Source organism: Strongylocentrotus purpuratus, unplaced genomic scaffold (assembly GCF_000002235.5).
Source record: "Strongylocentrotus purpuratus isolate Spur 01 unplaced genomic scaffold, Spur_5.0 spur5_scaffold_7, whole genome shotgun sequence".
NCBI lineage: Eukaryota > Metazoa > Echinodermata > Echinoidea > Camarodonta > Strongylocentrotidae > Strongylocentrotus > Strongylocentrotus purpuratus.
Window position 1 is genome coordinate 8325690 of NW_022145613.1, and position 24211 is coordinate 8349900.

General features: G+C 37.5%; 1 protein-coding gene across 1 annotated transcript; it reads right to left on the minus strand.

Annotated features, from left to right (window-relative positions):
* Nucleotides 1-2646: 2646 nt before the first annotated feature.
* Nucleotides 2647-19775, minus strand: LOC577875 (solute carrier organic anion transporter family member 4A1). Its single transcript, XM_030973991.1, has 13 exons — nucleotides 19576-19775; nucleotides 15019-15274; nucleotides 13905-14074; nucleotides 13487-13580; nucleotides 12471-12556; nucleotides 7860-7879; nucleotides 7168-7289; nucleotides 6232-6486; nucleotides 5661-5856; nucleotides 4821-4980; nucleotides 4009-4184; nucleotides 3566-3630; nucleotides 2647-3003 (listed from the first exon to the last, which is right to left on the minus strand). Exons 1-13 carry the CDS (start codon nucleotides 19699-19701, stop codon nucleotides 2711-2713), a joined length of 2019 nt encoding a protein of 672 aa, XP_030829851.1. The 5' UTR covers nucleotides 19702-19775; the 3' UTR covers nucleotides 2647-2710.
* Nucleotides 19776-24211: the final 4436 nt, after the last annotated feature.

Consider the following 24211-nt stretch of genomic DNA (forward strand, 5'->3'; position numbering starts at 1 on the left):
CCCCGGACAACCACTCCCTACGATAAACGAAAAGGCCCTATCATGTACATGATTTAACTTGTAACATATTTGTTACGGGAGAGAGCGAATGAGAAGTATGAAATAAAATTTCAAAGAAAATCATAACAATAATTATTATGTACAACGGTATACAGTGTTGTCGATGTTCGGTTTTTGTGAACAGACTCTGTGAGCACCGCATGCTCCCAAAGAAAGAAACTTTGCACCTGGAAAAGAAATTAAATACATCTAGGCCTATGTTTTCACCTTTAAGGTAGAAAAAGTCCATCAGCGCTTACACTTGACTAATTAAAAAATACCTTCCTTTCGCAACTAATAGACCGGTTATTAACATATTCAAATATATGGACGTGTCTTTCCAAGAGATCTACAGTGATCTATGATAAATAATTAGAATCCAGTCTGCATACATTATGTGTTGCTATGTTGGGCAAGCTCGCACAATCCTTTATGATGTCAAGAACAACCTTCGTTTACAAAGTTTGCATAACATTTGAATATGCTAGTAAACTGGTCTATTCAATCATTACACGAGCTTGCATTACAATCGGACCCATAATGATGGATAAATAGTTTAATGATACAGTCATTGTTGTTGTTGTTAGAAGCATAGTCCTTAACAAAATTTATTCCGAAGACGAATACAGTGATTATTCGAGAATCTGGCCGCGTAACATACCGCGACAGATTATAGGAAATACAAAACAAATATGCCCAATTAATGTCGTTTTAGTGAAACAAGAATAAGAAGTTACATCAAATAACATGACTTTCATCTTACATTTCCTGAATGGATGAACTAAAAAAAATAAGGGAAAGTGCTTATAATAGCTCATTATAATTTGTAAAATTCTCACTTTTTAAAAATAAAAGATAGTACATTAACATACTAAGCAAATAATTACCGTTGGTAAAGGAGATGGGACAAACTATCGTTTCCGAGGCGATCTGGATGTAGCTATCTTTCCGAAGCGAAGCTGAGGAAAGACCGCCGAGGAAGTGATAGTTTGCTATCGCCTGAAACCAATGGTGATTTTTTGCTTTATATTCCACATCGGAAACATTTTACTTCTTCCGTCATTTTAGAGCAACAAGTCATCAATTAACAGCTAGCAAATGATGTACACTGCATGCAGTATGGTGGTGTGACCGAATAGTTCGCGCGTGACCAAAGTTATCGTACTAACACTATACGCAACGTATACAATTGAAGTGCGTTGCAGATGTAGATAGTACTACTATCTACACAGTGCAACGAACTTTTCTTCTCCAATCGATGATGAGCGAACTATCTTTCATCACGTAATTTACTTGTTACCAATCGTAGAGCAAGATTCTTAGTATGTGGAATATAACATAGAATACATGGATATATAAGAGCCATTCAACCAGATAACAATAATATAATGAAAACAATAATAACATGTGAAAATATCCAATTTGTGAGGAATGCACCACCCATGTATGTGGAACAAGCTCCCAACAAACCCACAGAAAATGACTAAAGTATACTTAGTTAAAAAATTAATAAAAAACTAAAATGTAGCATGAAAGACTTTTCAAGTTAGATGAACCTCCAAAAGTACATAACGACTGAGTCACAAGCAGGACGTCAGCCATTGTATAAAAAATCACGAGAACCTAACGATTTTCCCAGAATCATTGAAAAAAGGAGTATCATACATAAAGTAAAAACACCGGATCTGCGTAGAGTTGCGTAGTGTGGCGTACCGACTACGCCAAAATTTGACTGCGTATTCATGACAAAAATGTTACTTCGGCGTAGTCCCTGCGTAGGTTATGCGTAGGCTGGCGTACAATGGCGTATGGTTACGTACCCTGTGCATAGGCTCCGCGTACCTACGGCGTATGCAATTGGCGTACCTACGCATACGAATGCGTATAACAAGCGTGGGGTTGCGCACGTTTACGTAGGCCTGGCGTACAGGTTTGCTTACGGTTACGTACGGTTGCTTACTGTGTGCGCAAGCTTTTACTGCTTCGTCGGACTGGCGTAGGGTAGCGTACTATTACGTAGGCTTGGCGTACTGTAGCGTATAGTGTTCCGATGACTTGCGTACAAAATGCGTACTTTCTGCGTCTAGTGTCTGCGCCGAAAGTACGCCAACAAACTTAAACATGTTTAATTTTTTGCGTCCATCCCGCGTACCCCTTTGCGTCCCTCAGCGTATACAGTAGTTACCTAGGCCAGCCTAGGGCAGTGTAGTTGGTACGCAGCACTACGCAACTCTACGCAATGCCCGGTGTGAAAGGGGCTTTAAAGATAAACTTGAGTTCTTGTAATGCGATTGCATTGTAAAAGAAAAGGTGTGGAATGGATCAGAAAAGTTGATCATATAGCATGTAAGTAATGGTGTGTAATGCAAGGTTCTGGAGTCATCAAAATCATCATAAATGTGGCAGAGTCTTGGTAAAGTAACAATCACTTACACAGAAAGATGTATATGGGACAGCACACATGGTGTCGGGGCTAGTACTACCCTGATTTCCTTATCTTTCTATGCTCATTACTCAGCCAGTATACATTTTCTTCCAAAATTGTTTGGCACATGACATTTATTTGTAATCTTGAACATTCAGTGTAAGTTTCGTTAGTTCTGTGAGAATTAATTTTTTTTTTTTTTTTTTACCAGAACTCAAGTTTATCTTTAAGTTCTACACATATAGTTCAAGCAGTTACTGCTGTATTATTGCTGTCCTGCGATAAATTTCCTGTCGTTTCCTCGCTCGAATCCTGGCCTTTGGTAGGGACGACTTGGTCGGGTGGGCGATATGAAAACAGAGCGAGGAGGAAGAACATCACAGCCAGAAACTGGCAACCCACGCTGATGACGAGAAACCATAGAGCGGAGTTCCGATTCTCGTACAGCCAGCAGTTCCCCGTACCTTCGCAGCTGGTTTCCCACAGGAGACACGATTGATCCAACAGAGCACCCAGGACGATGGGTCCAGGTACACAACCTCAAGTAAAAGAACAACAAGGAGTTTAAAGGTACTATGTCCCGACTATATCCCATTTGAAGGCCAAACAAAAAAAAGGTGAAATTCCAACGGCATTTGAAAGTAGTACTAATTTAGAACTTCCCTCAAAACGAAAGGGCTTGAAAATGTTTTGTGGGAAAATAAAGACCGTTAGCTGTCGAATCGAATTTGGAGGTTGCAGTCCTTTTATTAAATATTCTGATGTTCAGAACTTTGTACCGAATGGTCGTTCGTTTCGTGCTGCGCAAAGATTCAATCAGTTTAAATTTTGGCGATTTCAAGAAGTGGGTTATTGATGTAGACACATTACACTTTACAGCTCACTTTATGTATGTTATTACCAAAAAAAAAAGAAATGGGGAGCCGGCCCGTGCCCTCTCTTTTAAAACCCAGCCTATTTGGAAACTTAAGTACACAACGAAAGTGCTCCTTTAATCGTACATGTAGTTTTTTCTCGGAATTGTGGCTCCCCGTTTTTATCAAGTCCTTTCCAGACTCTGCCATTCTGACCAAAAATTAAATGGACTTTTCTTACACCTACCTATTAACCCGTACAAGAGTGTTTGGAATCCAAGTGCGAAAGCTCTTTGGCTGTGTGAAACGATCCTGAAATAAATCAAATCAAGTGGAAAATCAAGAACAACAATTTTCATAGGAATCTTAGGTAATTCTAATATAGTTATATTATGGGCCAAAATAAGTGAAATCGACCCAGGCCTTCCCAGCTTAGTACAAAGCCAGGAGTAGAGAGGGGGCAGAGAAGCTGAAAGGTGCCTATATTAATTGACCCCCCTTTAGTTTTCATTTTAAGGAATTTTCATTTCCCCCAAAAATGAGTTCTCTACCTGACTGCTTGGTAAAGGTACATACGTAAACTTCACCGTAAGATAGAAGAGGGTTTTGGTTTTGAGTGAGGGTGGGTGTGTTCGTGTGCGTGCGTTTTTTTTTGTGTGTGTGTGTTTTGTTTTGTTTTTCTGCCCTTACCGTATGCTCGCAGTCCAGGTCGAAACACCGGTTGCGGCACCGAACAGGAGAATGAAAAAGAATGCGGCATAGTAGAGCTTGGTGTAGGGGCACGAGTTGTCGCAAGTCCCGGAAACCGCAGTTCCTAGTCCCGATGTAGTAGTTGGGTCGGTAAAACAACGGCACTCAATAAAAGTCTATTAAAAGAAATTGCAAGAATGGATGAATTGAATGAATTACGTTTATCGGCCGCTATAACAATAAACCATACATCGTTTCAAAATCGATCTTCTAAAATGATGATGAAATTAAAGCTATTGGATATCGAGTCCCATCTTATCAGTTTTACCATTTTCATGGTAACGAGTGTGCACATATTATTTGTCGTGTCGGTGGCATCGCACCAATGAACATCCAATATCTTTTAATTCCAAATTATAGAATACCCCTTCATACTGCAATAAGACCGGGAGGACGGACAATAGAATGACAACAGACCGATAATCAATTTTCAAATTTTGCTATTTCGGGAACCGACGCATGTCTGACAACAAACCGACGATCCCGAACTGACCTGGTACACAGCTCGATAGAATCTAGATAGTTTGCCCGGACACCCCTGCCGACATCACCCCGATTGGCACAGATTTTGTCGGTTTATGGTCGGTTTGGGGTCGGCATGGTTGTATGACTGCAGTTTAAGAATAAATATATTTTCACATGGTTTACTTTGGGCGTTGAGTCGCTAACAATAAGATTTTAAAAGATGTATCTGAAGCACCACAGACAACAAAACGTGATTACGAACAGTGAAAAAAAAAATGACGATTTACCATATCACCGTTTTCGAGAGTACCGACATCGCAACCAGCATGGCAGGCCGAGAAATACATGATCCCATCGCTCCCGCATACAGGATCATAGCTGCTTGAGCAGGCGCAGTGCGAGTTACACGTTGCATTTAGGATAGGAGTCCCCACGTGAGACAGGCTCCTACAAAATACACACATGGAAATATATCAATCAGTTCTCATTTGACCAAGCTATGGCCAAAAAGCATGAACACAATGGCCCGAATTCACAAAGGAGGTTTGTCGGCAAACCTAGGTTTATGTGCGTCATTATGACGCGTTTGACGCGTTTTTACAAACCAAGGTTTCTACAAACGCGTCATAATTATGACGCACATAAACCTAGGTTTGTCGACAAACCTCCTTTGTGAATTCGGGTCTCAATGTCCCATCATACCCAACTGCAAAAGTTTCACGTTGCTCAGTCATCCGTTCTCCATTATGACGAAAATACCAGGAGACAATGGCGTCGACAAAAACGTTCTCAGTGGCGAGACGAGTTTTAACAAGGAGTATTCCAGACTAATCTCCTGGTCCTCCTGGAGACTGTGCGGCAATATTATCCCACTTCTGACACCAAAAAGGTCTTCTTTTTCACAGAATGCAGGTAGCATAACTTTGTGGTTTAAATGCTTTTGAATGTTCTGCATAAAGTATTTGACTTAACAAGTGGACGTGAGCTAAACAGAAACGAACAAACAATAATTAATGCGGAGCTTGGAATTCTTTAAAATCAGCTTTCTATTTTATACAGAATGTAGGCTAAAGTAATATTCTTTTGAGACATTTTTCAAATATGAATATTCAAATGAATGTACTAACGTGTTCCCATACGAGACGGTGACCCCGGCGAAACCAACCGTTGGACAGACGGCGGTAAACACACAGCATGTTGACATTGACAGAAATGCCAAGGTTGCGCCCAGTTTCATTAGACCAGTAAACTTCAGATCGAGGCGATTGAGAAATATCCCACCGATGAGGGCGCCAGTGAAACCTCCCGCCACGGACAGGATACCTGCAGGGGAAAATAATAGGTTAAGAGAGAGAGAGAGAGAGAGAGAGAGAGCGATTGGTAGGGGAGTCTTTGAAGTGCTTCAATACACCAATACATTCTACAGGAAACTTACGGATGAAGGTACAGAGATTCATGAAATCGATGTCTTACAGAAGTCTTACAGGTTGGTCAATACAATTGCCTAAAAAGAACTTTTGGTCGTCTCAGTATATCATTCTGACTCTAAAACTTCGAAAGCGGTGACTCCAATCTATCTATTAAAACGTCATTGGATCAACATAAAGTTCAAATCTGATTTACAAGTTGTATTCATCAGTTCATAACTTTAGCAGTTACAAGGACTGAACCAAAACGCCTGCCCGTCAGTAATCTCACCCATCACATACGCCGCCTCGGTGGGAGTCATACTAAACTGAGACTCTATGAACTTTGGTCCAAAGACTGCAAAAGCGGCCAAGAGGAAGAACTGGACGACTACGGTCATGCTCATGAACATGAATGGAAGGTTGGTGACAAGAGTCCAAACAGCTCGAGGTAAATCTTTCGTCTGATTGATGGCGCCCTTTTTCACTGTGAACTCGCTTCCCTTTTGAGTCTCAAATTTCCGATCTCTCATGACTTTACTCCCTCCTGGAAATTAAAAGGAAATCCGTGCATTTTAAAACTGAATTTAAAACTTATATCATAGAAATACTCCTGACGACGGATAGTCAACCTCCCGCCACTCATCCTCTCCAAGCGCTATAGTTCTCCTCTATAAGCTAAGAAAGATAACCAACAGTCTTTTTCAAGACTACACAAACAGTCCTTTTCAGGACTACACACCCTCAAGAAAGATTACCGAGAGTCCTTTTCAGGACCGTCCTCCCCTCTCTTTCTCTCTCTCTCTCTCTCTCTCTCTCTCTCTCTCTCTCTCTCTCTCACACATGGTGCACCCGCAAGCCTACTGTATAGAAATATTTGATGTAAATTACTAAGATAGAATGTAAAGAATTGAACAGGTTTCAATTAATCTCGTCGGAAGCAAAAACGGAGCGTTCTTGTCTTTTGGAGGCTGGCCATTCAAACAAAAAATACATCTCAAAGAATGACAGCACCACTTATTAGTTGGTAAACTTTTGGTGTGCATTCCAACCACTAGCAAGCTTTAAAATGAAAATCACTTTGGCAGAATTATACAGCCTGTTGAATATCTTGTATTGAATTACTACTGTAGGTTCAAATGAAATACATTTATATTTCACAACAACACGACATAATTATACTGCACAATACATGAATTATGGATTTTCTTTTTGTCACTAGGTTTACCTGGTAACGCTCTAGGGAATCCCATGTAGATGAGTGAGAAGATAAAGAGAAGAACTCCATTCATTATGAATCCTATCCACCAGGCACCTACCCACAGAGGACTGTCCTTATCTATTGTGAGTCTGGGAGGCGGAAGGCCGAGAGAAAAGGGGTGGGGGGGGGGGGGGTGAACAGGAGGGGGGGTGAAAATCAAAATAGGATGGGTGAAATCATGTTAAAAATCGAGAAAATGTTAGTTTGGAAGTTACTTAATTGTATCGGGAAAACAGAAAACATCTTCGATTTCCACATTTCCTCTTTTACAGGAAAATAAAATGGAAATTAACAACTTCATGATTTATTTTGAACACCATATTATCAGAGACATCTCCGTTTTCTCCAGTTTTTAGTTTACAGTTGTAAGAACATGTTTTCAATGAGATATTGAGCGGAGAAGATACTTTGTAGTCGAGAATGAACTAATAGTGATATCGGAATAATCGGATCAACTTATTCGTTCAGTATAATTAATTTGAAAACATTATGTACTGTGTATTAAACTATCTTATGTATTTTTTTGAGGGATGTACAGTTTTCTTTATACTTCGATATGTTATTTAAATCAATGAAGCTGTATGTTTTTTTGTTTTAATATATTTTGTACTGAATGAATACAATAAAACAATGCTACAAAAAAAAAAAAAAAAACTTACGTATCAGTATCAACATCAAGCTGGATTCCAAGAATTGAGGTTTTGTTTGTTAGGTACAGGTTGATGTAGCTTGTTGCTCGTACCGGGGGGGGGGGGGGTACATCCATAAGTTGGTGGACCGACCTATTCACTGGGTCTTTATCTTTGTTAACTTTGAATTAATTCATACATTGTTCTTCTCCTACTGAATTACGCATTTGTTAATGGAATTTCTTTCTCCTGTAGCTGGTCGCACTTTAGTCACTTATTTTATGTCGACAATGGGGCTCTTTAACCTCCGCGTGTTTCACACGATCATTTAAATTAAATCATTCTATAGCTTGTTATGTATTATCCTTACTACTATCGCATATGTTGTGAACTTATCAATAATGTAACATTTTGTTTAACTATGTTAAAATATACTCTTAACAAATATGACATTAAGTTCCTTAAGAATTACCTTAACAAAAGCGAACAAGCACTACTCGTTGCATTATTGACTGGTTGGTTACCGTAGTGAATGAAAGGAGTGATCTTTAATGTAAATTCATTTCAGTCCAGTGCTTAATCTGAATGAATATGCGCATCATTCCTCTCCTAATTGGGTTACTAAATTCACCCTCTACTTAAAAGGATACTGTATGTAAATACAATTCTCAGCTTTGAAGTTCTTGAATAAAGACACATACCATCTTTTGCTACTGGAATTACACGTTTGCTACTCGCATTATCTTTCCCTGTCGCATTGCCACTTGTATTGTCAAATGTTACACTTGAGTGTGCCTTCTTTTTGTCCAGTCAAACTAGTTAGCAATGAATACATCAATCATTCCTTGCACGCAGGTTTCGTTCGTTTCATTGCTTTTTTATTTTTTATCCTACCTCCCGCCGCAGAAAAGCGCCCTAATCGGTGGGAGAAGTCATATTATTATGAAATGGCATTTGACACTGGAAACACAGTTATAAAGTATTTTTTCAATTCACTAAGCCACTATTCATAATAGATTTGATTAGTGTAAGTTTTGTTTATTGGGCGTTGGCTGAGAGCCACTTATGCGCTTTTGCAATCGATTTTGTCATGATGGGTGTCGAAGTTTTGGTTAATGCTTTGAAGATTTGTATTTTGTATATGCACCAGCACCTGAACAATGTAATTCACACGCACGCACGTGCACATGCACTCATCAACATGAATATAACCTTTACCCCTTTGTTTGATGGAGACGATAGCTTCTAACTTACCTTTCCCCACATCATTAGATAATACATTTAATGATTCTGTAAATGAAAGTAAATATTATACACCGTTGGAATTTAATGATACATTTATAGATAATTTGAATAATATCTCCTTATTACACATTAATTCTAGAAGTTTAAATAGAAATTTTGAATATTTTGAAAATCTCCTTCAGTCTTTAAATAATTTTAATTTTTCTGTAATTGGAGTAAGTGAAACTTGGTTACATCATGACTCTCCCCAGTTATTTAATTTACCTAATTACACATTAATAAGGGCTGATCGTGAAGGAAGGAGAGGCGGCGGGGTAGCATTTTATATTGCTGATAATTTGAAATTTAGAGTCCGTCATGATATTAAATTTGAACAGACAGAAGTATTATTTATTGAAATTGATAATGATAAACTGAAAAATTGTGTTATTGGTTTGATTTATAGACCCCCTGACAGTAATTTTGATTTATTCTATAACAATTTTGAATCATGTCTTCATAAAATATCTGAGGAAAATAAACATGTTTATTTTCTGGGTGACTTTAATATAAATTTTCTTTCTTTACCCCATAATAGTAAAAACTCTGACAGGTTTATTCATTTGATGCGTTCATATGGATTTTGTTCATATATTAGTAAGCCCACTAGAATAAATGTACACTCCTCAACGCTTATTGATAATATTTTTTCTAATGCATTTACTAAAAAAATAACTGGAGGATTATTATGCTCAGAAGTTTCTGACCATTTACCTATTTTTGTAATATGTGAACATGAAATTTCCCAATTGAAACCACTTAATAGTATTATGTATCGAAAAGAAACCCCTCATAATATTGAATTATTAAAGCAGAATTTAGCTGTAGAGGAATGGGTGGACGTATATAATGTAAACGATGTAAATATTGCCTATGAAATTTTCAATAATAAATTACAAACTTATTATGATAGTAATATTCCTATAGCGAAAGTTAAACGTAAAAAAAATAAACCAAATAACCCTTGGATAACGAAAGGTATACTAAAATCAATACAAACTAGAAATCGCATGTATAAAACATATATACGTAACAAAACTGATGTAAATTTAACAACTTATAAAAAATACCGTAATAAATTAACAAAATTAATTCGAATATCCCGGAAGCTACACTTTTCAAATAAATTAAAGAGGGCTAGTTGTAACACATATGCTACTTGGAAAATTATTAAAGAAATTATGGGGAAAAAAATAGACCCTTTACCAAAAGATGAGTTCACCTTAAATAATGTTATAATTGAGGATTCTAGTAATTATGCTAATTATTTTAATTCATTTTTCACCAATATTGGGCCTCAACTTGCAAGTAAAATTGATAGTCCTCCTAACATTCATTATACTGACTTTTTATCAGATCGAATCCAACAATCACTTTTTTTAAGTCCAACAAACCCTAATGAAATTATTACCGTTACTAAAGCATTAAGCATGTCCAAAGCTCAAGGTTGTGATAGAATTAGTACATCACTTTTAAAACAAATAATACATGTTATTGCAAGTCCACTTAGCCATATTATTAATCAGTCTTTTTTGCAAGGTGTTTTTCCAGATTTACTTAAGATAGCGAAGGTAATTCCGATCTTTAAAAAGATGATTCGCATGAAATTAGTAATTATCGTCCAATATCTATTCTTCCTAGCATATCTAAAGTTTTAGAGAAAATTGTCTATAATAGGTTAATCAATTTTTTAAATACTCACCAAATATTAAATTTAAATCAATATGGTTTTAGGAAAAATCACTCCACTGACTTGGCCTTAGTACAAATTTATGATAAGATTACTAATGCCATAGCAAATAAAGAACACGTAATTGGTATTTTTTTAGATCTCAGTAAAGCGTTTGATACGCTCGATCATAATATTTTACTCAAAAAACTCTCTTTTTATGGTATTCGGGGCAAAGTCCTCTCATATCTTAAGGATTATTTAACAAATAGAAAACAATATGTTAATTTTAACTGTCTTAATTCGGATTTACTTTCCGTTAATTGTGGCGTCCCCCAAGGCTCCATTTTAGGCCCACTGTTATTTCTTTTATACATAAATGATTTATCCAACACATCTTCTTTATTGTCATTTATTCTTTTTGCAGATGACACAAATATGTTTTGCTCTCATAAGAAATTAGAATCATTAGTGAATATTTTAAATTGTGAATTACACAAAGTTTCGAACTGGTTTAAGTGTAATAAGCTCTCATTAAACATAAGAAAAACACATTTTATGCACTTTAAACACTATAATTCTCATTTGACTAATTTCCGTATTAATATTAAAATTGATAATATGGCAATCGAACAAAAAAGGACATTAAAGTTTTTAGGAGTTTTTATTGATGAAAATTTAACATGGAATGATCACTTACATTATGTATCTATGTGTATATCTAGAAGTGTTGGAATAATAAATAAGTTAAAATTTCTTTTGCCCCATACTACGTTATTTTTATTGTATAACACATTAGTACTTCCATATATAACATATTGTAATATTGTTTGGGCAAATTGTGGTGTAACCAAACTTAATTCAATTCTTTTATTACAAAAAAGGGCATTGCGTATTTGTACTGGATCTCTTTTTTTAGCCCATACAGACCCATTATTTCTTAAGTTAAAAACCTTAAAAGTCACTGACTTACATACGCTCCAAGTTGCAATTTTTATGTTCAAATACATGAATAAGCAACTGCCACCTTCATTCGATAATTTTTTTGTTCATAATAATACAATTCATTCTTATCCAACTCGTATTTCTGAGAATTTTCATTTAACTAACCCCAGATTGTTGATTACACATAAATCAATCAGACACCATGGCCCCGATTTATGGAACAATTTATCTCAACTAATTAAATCATGCTCGACCCTTTATTCTTTTAAAGCGACACTAAAACGTCACATTATATCCTCATACAAAATCGTTATTCATTAAACTTCGTCTCTTAATTCGAATATAATTTTAATTTATTAATTCTTAAAATACAATAGTATTGTATTATAAACATTACATACCAGAACCCTATTCGCACTTGACATGCACTTTCACTGCACCCACTTGATCAATTTCGTGTGTACAACTATATTTTTTGAGAGTTTGCCGCTATTCTCTCGAGGCCGCCATCGATTTCAAGCTTACCGCTCATGATGGCGGTCTCCTGCATTTTCTGTAATTTATCTTTCCTTTTTTCTTTTTTTTTCATTGAAGTTATATTTGTGTTTGTATGCATCTTATTCAATGTACTTAAAAATGTATAATCATGTAAAATGAAGAAATATTTGTTACTTTATGTATATGATTATGTTTCATTTTGAAAATGCAGAAATAAAAATAAATAAACAAACAAACAAACAAACATTCAAATCTCCATAGATACTGAGAAACACGCCCCCTATTGCATAACCAATCGCAGGACCAATGACACATACTCCTTGGTAAACGCCTAAGAGAGACCACAAATAATCATACATATTATTTGTCAATTGGAAGGTTATTTGTACTTTGTTTATGCAAATTCATCAATACCGAATGTTTATTTGAGCAGTATCCTTAAAGATAAAGTTGAGTTCTGGTCATGTGATTGCATTGTGAAAGAAACGGCGTGGAATCCATCAGAAAAGGTTGATCATCAAGTATATAAGTATTCGTGTGTATTGCAAGGTTCTGGAATCATCAAAATGATAAGAAATTTGGCCAAATCTTGGCAAAGTTACAAGCACTGTACACAGAATGATGTATGTGAATTTTGTAATTGATTTGATAATTGTAATTGCTAAACGGTGAAAGCTCAATATTCTTCATGTCTTTTCTCTCTTCTCTCTCTCTCTCGTATCTAAGCGCATAGAGACAATTTTGTAATATGCGCTATTATAAGAATTGAACATTATTATTATTATTATTATTTATATGGGACTACACGAGCACATGGCGAAAAACCACCCCCCCCGGCCCCCCCCCCCGATTTTTACGATGTTTCATGTCATACTTAGAATATGAAGGCATTTGAAGAGCCATGCTTTTCAGGGAACATGTTTAATCTGATGTTCTTCCACCCTTGCATAATAACAATGATAACGCTCACAAATAATTTTTTACCTCTTCTCAGAACTCAACCTTCTCTATATTCGAATGATCCTTAAATGCCTTATTGGCAACTTCAACGGGACGAAACCTTCACGGAGAATGCTATAGCCGACGAGACCGATAATGGCGATCTCGAGAGCTTATTTATTAAATTTTTTTTAAAAATCAAAAATCAAAAAAATCATAAGGGGAGGGTTTTCCAAAATAACATACAAAAAAAAAAAAAAAAAAAAAAAAAAAAAACTCCAGCAATAATCTAGTTCACATGAGTGATATTCCAAATACCTACCCATATACGTGCTGAAGTGTCTGGTTGGTACGTTTTCATCGATGAAGGCTACGCCAAGTGTGTACAAGGAAGCAGAACCAATACCATGTAATAACTGAAAGAATATCATACCGAAATTAATGCCAATATATGAACAAATTTGTGCCAGTTTTACCCCAAAAAATTACCAAAACAATGTTGCTCGGTGAAGAGTGTATGGATTAATGCGATCAAAGTATCATCATCTGAAAGGATATTAATTCTACTTTATTGAAGAAAAAAAAACAAAGGCTTTAATTTACAAAGCTCATTATTTGCTCATACTATAAGATTACTTTCGGGTTCCCATTTTATTTGGACGTACTGTATAAACCTACCTAAATTTTTAGAATTTTTTCTCAAAACCCTGATGTTTTATGAGACATTCCCTTTCACTTACCTGACCTGTGACGAAGAAGAAGGGGTACACATAGGAAGGTTCATTGACAGGTTCATGCATGACGTCATCACACGAGCTTGTCTGGTTCGGCAGACCGCAGTAATCAGAGACGGTCTCATGGTAGACGTAGTTTGGAGAAATGAAATGAGGCAAGGTAAAGATGATGGACCCTAGTGAAAATGATAGAATATAAAACATAATAAACTGATAATATTAGGATTTTGTTTTCTTCAATGATTGTTATCTTTGATCTTGTTTTGCTCACTTCCATTTCTACCCTGAGATTGACTAATACCAATGTGACCAAGGCGTCCTGGTAATCATGGTGTTTTACGAGTTATGGATATGCTCTTCTTGATCCGAACCCCCCCCCCCCCCCCTCCTCCATCGACATGATGAGGCATCAGCAATGACCCATCGCTCTTTGGTATTTCTTAAGAATTCTCTTTCTGATATCTTTGAAGAAGAAGCAAATCATCATGTTTATTAACCAGTTATCGCATGGAGACCAAGTTAGAAGTTTGTCTAGGTTATAGGCCTATTGGCTAGGGGTCTAATTATTGCGCAAGTTAGGCCTAACGATAAATGAAAAGCAAAATGGAATAGCAAAATAGAAAATATTTTAGGGATCCACTGTGTGTGAATGAAAATTGCCCCCCCCCCCCCGGAACATCGACGCGTATTTACCCACTTTTGTCCATTTCGTTGCCTGTACAGACAACGACAAAAATCCACCCTGTCCACCTTGTCAGAGCTCAAATTGATGAATTACATCAAAGAAGCGTATACAGGATCCGGTAAGAGAACACAAACTTTGGTCCAAAATTTGAAAGGAGCTCGCAAAACCATTTGGGAGGAGCACAGTAATCAGTATGACGGTTTGTAATAATGGTTTTAGAAAGTGTTGGCACAAGCCCGTTTGCCAGGCCCCTAGCTGGTCCAGAATCTGTCCGATTTTAGTTGAACAATCTCTCCAATCATGCAAATGACAGGATCTATCCCTACCTGGATAGAAGAGATTGGAGAGACAGTTTAAATAAAAATCACTCAGGTTGTGAATAATTGTGCCCCGGCCCTCCTTGAATCGGCCACGGCTACCTGAATCGACACTTACCCATTGCAAAGACGATGGAACTGATTCCCACCCAGAGTGGCCGATGACCCTTCTCACCAAAGTAGCTCACAAGTACGGCGACGACGAGATTGCAGAAGTCGTACGAACTCGATATCCAACTGCTCTGCACACTGTTAAAGGAAAAGCGCTTCTCTAGAGTGGTCAGATTGACGTAGACCAGCCCAAATGTCGTCATACTTTGACAGATAGTCAGCAGACAGAGCATGCCACAGTACCCGAGTGGGTTATTGATTACCTACGGGGAGATAGAACCAGGAAACTGATCTTTAAAATGATAAATTACAATGGTCTAGGCACGAAGAGGTTGTGATCATAGCCTGTATTCATGGATTTGATTACATGAAGGAAGACTTGTCTTCAAATTATGGCTTATCTACTCACATCAAAGCCCCCCCCCCCCCCCCCCAAAAAAAAAAAAAAAAAAAAAAACCAAAAATGAAAACGAAAACCCCCAAAACCTGAGGTATCATTAACAAATACGTATGGTATATCGACTTTCTACGATTGCTCCGATGTTAAGTCTTTATCACTAGATGAAATTCCAGCTTCCACCCGACCCTAGAAAAAAAAACAATCCTAACCCCCAATCGAAGCTCAATCCATCATCCTATATCTGACGGTGGGAATGTTGGGTAACCCGGGTAAAGGTGGACAATGGAAGTTTTAAATAAGTTTGAAAAAATAACAAAGAGGAAATGTCCCCTGAAAAGGATTGTTCTTCAAATGTATTTCCCCTTTTACGAGTGTTCCGCTGATAATTTCTATCACTTGTAGTTAGCTACACAAACGGCTCCAACAGGGTAATGGTGTTCACCCTTTAAAAACAAATGCGTATTCTTCATTATAATTAAAGGCTAAAAGTTGCTTCAAAAGGGCCAAAAAGAGCAGCTACTCTAGACAGTCAAGAGGATTGCTTTAAACAATTTACTAGGGTAATAGGATAACAAGAAATCTCTCTTTTGGTAACTGAATACAGTGATACATTGTCGGTATGTGGCTATTATAATGATAGCCAAATTTTTTTAGGGCTTCAATATTACACACCATATCCCAGACACTGATAACACGTAGGGCCATTTTTCTGGTTAAACGATGCCTTTAAAGGTACTATGTCCCATTTGCAGGCCAAAAAAATGAAAAGGTTGAATTCCAACGGCATTTGAAAGACAATACTAATTTAGAACTTCCCTAAAAAAAAGGGGGGCTTGAAAATGTTTTTAAGTGCGAAAATAACGACTATTTTTGTCGAATCGACTTAGGAGCTATAGAGCCAGTAAGTAATATTCTAATTTTTCAGACTATTGTACCGAATGGTCGTACGTTTTATACTGCGCAAAGGTTCAATCAGTTTAATTTTGGCCATTACAAGAAGTGGGTTATTGATGTAGACAAATGCTCATGTACCCTTTACTGCTCATGTTATGTTTGTTATTACCAAAGATGAAAAAAGCCAGTCAGTCACTCAATAGTGTCTGACAGTGAAGTCTAACAAGGAAACGGGTTTCCTTGCATAATTTGAATATTAGGACACTGCTAACATTTAAATTTCACAGATAGGACATACCCGTCATGACAAAATCACGATTCCTGCAAAGTGCTACATTATTTGATGTTGGCTGCAAACGGGACATAGTACCTTTAAAGGCCCACATGTAACATAAGTGATTTTATATTTGGTAATTTCACGCTGTTCTTTTATGTTACTGTAAACGATTGTAGTTCACAATTTTCGCCTTGAGCCCAAATTTCAAATACTAAAATGAACATCTCTCTGGTAAACAGTCTTTTGTGAGCCTATTGTGAGCTCAATCAAAGCCTACTGTAAAGAATACATACGGTAGTACCTTTACTTGTACCTTGTAGAAATAATCCCAATGAAAGCTTAAACCAGGGACATCCCGATGGCAGCTGATCTGGGCCCCCGTCTTACAAAGAGTATGGTATTTTATTTTTGGCAATTTTCTATTGATACCAGAAGCAGAAAGGATTATAGTGCTGCGTATGATTCCAATGCATGATACAAGGCAATTATGATAAGCACACGTTCATGTCTCATGTACATGTACCTGCATAGTGTCTGGCTGCTAAATATTTCTGAAAGAAGTTTGAGCATTTGCCAGGTATAATGAGGTTCATTTTATTTTAAAAAAAGCAAAATGCCACCAAATGTTGCGATTGATGTTTTCTCACCAGTTTTGTTAGATAATAGTCCTACAAAAGGCTGCAAAATAATTTTGAATGTTTGAAAATATTATTTATAAGATTGCAAGGTTTATCAGCTTATTACTATCTGTTACGAGGAACATGTTGAATTGTTGAATTAGCATATCTCACCTGTCTACATTTCAAGCACTATAGTTTTAGATGGCGTTTAATTAGGAATGAAAAGGGGGTCGCAGCTGTTAATTTGAGTTCCTCCTCGTGATGCGATTGCCTATGAGCACACTGATTAATTACAGATCTCATTAACTTCAATAAAGGTATTTCTCTAACTGTGTTGTTAAGCATTTTAAGCCACAAGGCTCGATCACTTGTTGCATTTCCAGTACTTTTCAAATAGTTTGTCCTATCAACCCGTTTCTCATTCCTACCTATCTAGCAATCCCATATACACAAGGTGAGACGTACTCACTAATCCGGTGTGCATATTGATCGTATAATTTACGACGTAATAACAAACGACAAATTGTTTCTTTTATACGACGCCTGAATGCTAGCTGTACATTGAGTACAATACACTACACAATAAATTTAAGTCACTGTGCTGAGTTACATCTATTTAAATTACTTAATATTATTATTGTAATGAACTGCCCTGTTCCATCACAGCCATTTTCTTTATTAGAGCGAATTCCACCCTATGAATAAATATACGCATAGAGACACACTGTGACATGCGCTATATAAGTACGTTATATTATTATTATTATTATTATTATTATATACGAGTGCATAGTGCATTCATTTTTGATTGAGGAAAACTTCCATTGAAGAAAAAGTCCTTGCCTCTTTCATGTGGGGATACACACAAGGCTGCGTATGATTACTACATTAATTAGGCGAGACAATGAGCCCTTCGATGGGTGGGCCCATATTTACGATTTAATCAAGAAAAACTACCTGAACTTTTATGATGGAAGGTGAAGGTATACCCGATGTGACACATAATTATTATGGCCTAAATTACTATATACATGGCTATAATCAATGGGTTAAACACGTCATATAGCATATGATTTGATAAAGTCGAATACATGATTTTCACGCATTTCCTATTGGGCCGTGTTATATAGCTTCTGGGCTCCCTGACCCCCCCCCCCCCCCCCTCCTCCTCCGGTGCCTCAAAATGATGTTATAGTGCTTGAGTTAATAGGGACCTTTTGTGTAACGCACTTACAAAATATGTATGTTGAAAAAAAAATCATCATGCCGCGTTATTGTAGAGTGCTTAGAGACTTCTGACAAAGTAAGTGTTAGGCGCTATATAAGCACTGTAATTATTATTATTATTATTGAAACACGTATGTTACATTTGGGTCCTTAAAATCAGATTTTGGATTACCTGAAACATATAATTTGGCCACCAGAGCCTCATAAACCCATGTATCATTTAATTTTGATACCGAAATAGAGACTTGCAGTGATCCCATCCCTCCCCCCCCCCCAAAAAAAATAAAAAATAATAATAATAATAATAATAATAAAATTAAAAAAAAAAAAAATAGTTAGTCCTCTTGACTGTCTAGAATAGCTGCTCGTTTGGGCCCTTTGGATTTGTGTGGGTCTTTAGCTATACCATATTTCATTGTTTCATTTGTTCATTTCATTTTATTTCATTCGTCATATAAAAACATACATGATTATAACATTGATATTTACAGATAAGTAAAGAACATACAAATAACATAAGAAAAGATACAAATATATATACGAATGAGGAACCAGCAAGAAAGAATAATTAAGTCTTGTGTGGTGCTGGTCCCTTGCGACATAATAAAGAATTTCAACCTACAACACTTAACACCTTACACCTAAGAACTAACACCTAACATCTAACACGTCCTGATTGCATATATATATAAACGTTTATAGTGGGTGCTTTACACCAAACGAACATTATCAGCCTAAATATTTGTTCTATAATGCCTAAAATCACTAATCGGACATAAAACATTAATGTTGGCACTTTGGTTACCGATTTTAAATAATCAGTCGGTGGCATCGCTTTATACATTTGATCATAATTAAGAATCCGCACTCAGATAAAAGTGAACACCATTTCCCTGTTGGAGCCGTCCGTGTACCTAACTAAAGTTGAAAATCATCTTCATTCCCAACATACATAATTCTGTGCGGGCATGCATGTGGTCTTCAGCAAGACTAAGTCAAAGTCTTATCATGAATATCATGGCATAAGTTCATAGGACCTACTTCATAACCAACCTCTCCCAATTGATTCTAGTAAGTTTATTTTACAATGGAATTACGTGACCAGAACTCAACTGTATAAGTTCAGCAGATATCGAATACACAAACCTGAAAACACTTTGGTCTGCACCACATCCATCCGAATGTTGTCTTCTCCTTTCCATCTGGCTCTGCATCAGCACCCAGCATAAACTTCTCAACCTCTGCCTTCGAAGTTTCCTCCTCTCTGTCCATGTCAGTGCTCTATTTTATATCAAAAGAAAAGCGATGTGATGTTTTCTTCTGTGCAGCATGGAACTGAACTACTGAACGCGATGAACTATTGTATGGAGGTGGATTTGTTGTGCATCATTTGTTATCTACGTGGAATCAGGGGCGGCAATCGCGGGGGGGGGGGGGGGGGCGGGGAGACACGTCCCCCCCTCAATTCTTGTAGGGGGGATCGTCCCCCCTCAAAATTTGAAAAAGTGCATAAAAAAATGTATAGCAAATACTGACTAAATACTGCAACACACTTTTAGGCTCTGGAGGGCCCAAGAGTGCAGCGTTTAGTCAAATACAAATGCAAAAATCTTCTCACTCGGGAGCTATGCTCCCTCGCATAATATCCTTCAAAATGTACAAGTAAATACCGAGAAAATTGAGGTGTGAAAAGGGTATATTGCTTGTTTTTATACTATAGTTTTGATAAGGACTGTAATTTTTTAATACAACAAAACTTCAAAAACATGTGAGGGGGTAGTAACTTCCGTCACCTTCACCGGGCCTCTCATTCACTATGCTCCCTCGCACTTGCGTACTGAGGGTAGTTCCCCCCAAATGAAATTCAAACGTGGTTTATTTCTAATTCGATACCAGTGATTTACAAATGTTGTTGAAATGGCATGATTTTTCCCTGAGCTTCCGGGAGCTAAGGCCCCTGGATCCCACCAAGGGCCCTAAGGCGGGCCCCTGGTTGCACATCTGACCGTAATTAATGCTTAAAACGCCTGAGCTTCCAGGGGTTCTGCCCCCTAGACCCCACCAATGGCCCTAAGGCGCCCCTGGATGCTCATCTGATCGTAATTTAATGCCTAAAACCCCTGAGCTTCTGGGGCGCCCCACTGGACCCCACTCCAATAAGTGATCTGCATGCCAGTGTAACAGTTAAGGTGTCGAAATATTAATTAAATGCCTAAAACCCCTGAGCTTCATGAGGCTCAGCCCCTTGACACCCGCCGGGGCTTTGCCCTTGGACCCCACGCCAATTTAGGCTCTACTTTGCTTTGCTTTGCTCTACCTGATCGTAAATACTTAGCCCCCCCCTCCCCCCCCCCGACTTTGAAAAACGTTCCCAGGGCGTGCGTAACATGTAAGAGTGGTGGTGATGCGGATTTTTGTCTTCTTCTTCCTGCCCCCCCCCCTCCCCAATTTCGTCCCCCGCATTTCGTCCCCCCGGTCATGAAAAGAAATCGCCGCCCAAATATCCTTTATCATACTGTACTTGGGCGGTACTTGCGAATAACGCACCGAATATAAACTCGCACTTTTGGTCTACAAATGCTTACAGTAGGCCTTCATGTACCTCTCTGACCTATACTGACTCTAATGACTCCCCTTCAGTTTCCAATTAGCATTTATGTTCACATGCAGACCGATACGACATACCTTGAATTGAATTGAATTGAATTTATTTTTTCACCATTGAAACATTGAAACAAAGATATATACCTGTATAAATGTACAATGACAATGACAATATAACATAAATACATGACATGAATTATAAACATACATGTTCTACAGCGATATACATGTACATTATACAAATATTGAAAAACAGTATTAAGTAACTTTAGTGTTAAGAGTAAAAAAAATAAATAAATATTTACAATGAGTTTGTGATCGATGGTAAAATAGAGTAAAAAAATAGCACATGTGCGAGTCGAGTCTGACTCTCGCTATCTAAAGCCTGAAATAAAATTCATTGAAAAATACACATTGTGTTTCCAAATCCTATAAATAAGATTTGTGTATAATATTTATTACAATTTTTAAAAAAACGAGACTGGTTGCTACATGTATATACATCTACGGTATATAATTACAAGCAGCGCTCAAAATACACGGGGGCGGTGGGCGATTCGCCCCCGTGAGCTACAAAATCGCCCCCGTCAGGTTGCTCACGGGGGCGATTGCAAAATTAAAAATCGCCCCGGTGGAATTATAAAACAAAGATAATCTTTTCTGTTATAACTTTAACACAATATTGAGTTTCAATTTTCAAACCTTAAACCAATGAAATGGAACTAAGATTAGCGTGCAAGATTTCTCGTTTTATGAGTAGGCCTATTATTACCGATTCAGCTCGCAGTGCAGGGCCGCCGTCAGCAGTGGTTATAGGCCTACTGCGCCGTTAGTAGCGGTGCGTGTGCACGCTGCCGCGCCATGTCTGCTGGAGCTGGAGGCGATCGGGCAAGGGCAGAAACATGGTCATGGCCTGGAGAAGTTTTTCGTTGTCAGCAAATAATGAACCTCGACCAGTAAATCAATATTAGGGACTTTTAGATTTGCACGATGAGAACGTGGACTGCAACGTGTGACCTCCTTTTAAGGCACTGCCAGTGCTTAAAAGGACGTCACATGTGATTACCAGTGCCTTAAAAGGACGTAACACGTCCACGTCCACGTCCACGTCCATGCAAATATAAAAGTCCCTTTTGAGGAGAAGAGGAAGACCAAAATGTCGTGGAATCAGGGGCGGCGATTTCTGTTAATGACCGGGGGGGACGAAATGCGATTTTTTTTTTTTTTGCGAGGATGTTATGCGAGGGAGCGTAGCGACCGAGCGAGATTTTTTTTGCAATTTTATTAGTCTAAACGCTGCACTCTTGGGCCTTCCAGAGCCTAAAAGTGTGTTGCAGTCATTATTCAGTATATGCTATACAATTGGTTTTACACTTTTTCAAATTTCCAGGGGGGGGGGACGATCCCCCCCTAAAAAAATTGAGGGGGGGGGGGGACGTGTCCCCCCCCCCCCCCGTCCCCCCGAGATCGCCGCTCCTGCGTGGAATGATATGGTAACATGGGCAGATCTACGGCGGGGGGGGGGGGTAGGGGGTTTAACCCCCTCCTCCCACCCCCCCCCGGCCCCCTTGGGCTGCCAAGTGAAAATGTGATATTAAAGCGGGGGGAGGGGGATTCTGGAGAGGAGGACTACTAATCTATTTTATTTTTTTCAGGGGGCGGGGGGAAGTGAAGCGCCGTTTTAGCATGACTTTCTTTTTAACTCTTACTTTCACCTATCTCAGATAACCCTAAGTTTTTGGTTGCTGCTTTATATGTAGTTGATAATGCATGATTATTTATTTTTTTTAAATTTATTTATTCATTTCCTCTCATAGGGTGGATGGCCCTTTCAGCACAGCTGATTTTCAAAGGGGTCCACAAACATAAAAATAACAATAAATATACAGTGAATTATACAATAATATGTAAAACGTTGCAAATGCAAGAAGTAAGGCAATGAATATGTACATGTATAGTCAAACAAATAAATATCTAACAGATTAAAGTACAAAACAACAAGCAATAAGACAGTTGATTGCAGATATTCAACTAGGACGACAACAAGCATACGAGAAAAACTGTAAAACCGATAACATAACACAAAAAACATCAAGGTAAACATTAGAAGAAAAAAAAAAACACAAGACAGAAATAAGAGGATGGGTATAATATTTATCGTGTTTAAAAAACTATTTAAAAAAACAACAATAAAAAAAACTATTAAAAAATATTTAATCAAAAAAAAAAAAAATATATATATATATCTATTTAAAACATAACCAATAGAATATCAAATTGAAGGTAAAAATTGTAAAAAGGGCAAGATAATGTTCAGTCTACATGAGTTCATTCAAATCAATGGTGCGAACAAAGGTAGCCAGTGTGTCTAAGGTTCGCGTTTCAAAAGAGAGGCAATTGAATAATTTGGAGCTATGATAAAAGAAACTTCTTCTCAAAAACTCGGTCTTAGGCTTTGGAAGCTGAATTTTGTGATCGCTATTTCTTAAATTGTGTGGATTATGTCGTAATTCAACTCGTGAAGATAAGTACGTTGGAGTTAAGTCATGCATGATCTTGAATAGCATGATTAAATTTCCTCTTGTCCATCTATCAACGATTGGGATTATCTTTGCTTGTTGGTAGATTTCTCGAGTTCTTTGCTCAAAAGGTGCCTTAACCATAATCCGTACAGCTCTATTCTGTAGAACACGTAGCTTATTTAATACGACTTGAGTAGCATTATTCCAAATTATAGAGCAGTAATCAAAGTGTGTTTGAATAATACTAAAGTATAGCATTCTAGCAGTACACAAGTCAACAATAGGTCTGACTTTACGAAAGAGAAATAAGCCTCGGACAACTTTTTTGCGTACATGGTCTATGTGCAGTTTCCAATTCAAACTAGGATCAAGAATTACGCCAAGATATTTACAACTATATACTTCTTTCAGTGCATTGTTACCGATGTGTATATTAATATTTACATTATGAAACTGCTTTACTCGTTTATGGGATCCAATAAGCATATATTCAGTTTTGCTCATATTAAGTATCAGCCTGTTAGCATTCAGCCATAAAGTTACAGTATTTAAATCATCATTAACCTTGTTTGATACATCATTGGCACTATTGGAGGAATAATATATACACGTATCATCTGCAAATAATGATATTGATGAATGCTTCACCACATTTG

What these genes read in the sequence shown, in the direction of transcription:
- LOC577875 (XM_030973991.1), bottom strand. Translation starts at nt 19,701, where the DNA reads ATGGACAGAGAGGAGGAAACTTCGAAGGCAGAGGTTGAGAAGTTTATG. An exon ending in TTCCATCGTCTTTGCAATGG is followed by an intron (nt 14,075 to 15,018) that starts GTAAGTGTCGAT and finishes CATTTTCACTAG; the next exon opens with GGTCCATCATCTTTACCTTG. An exon ending in GTATCTATGGAGATTTGAAT is followed by an intron (nt 7,880 to 12,470) that starts GTTTGTTTGTTT and finishes CTTGGAATCCAG; the next exon opens with CTTGATGTTGATACTGATAC.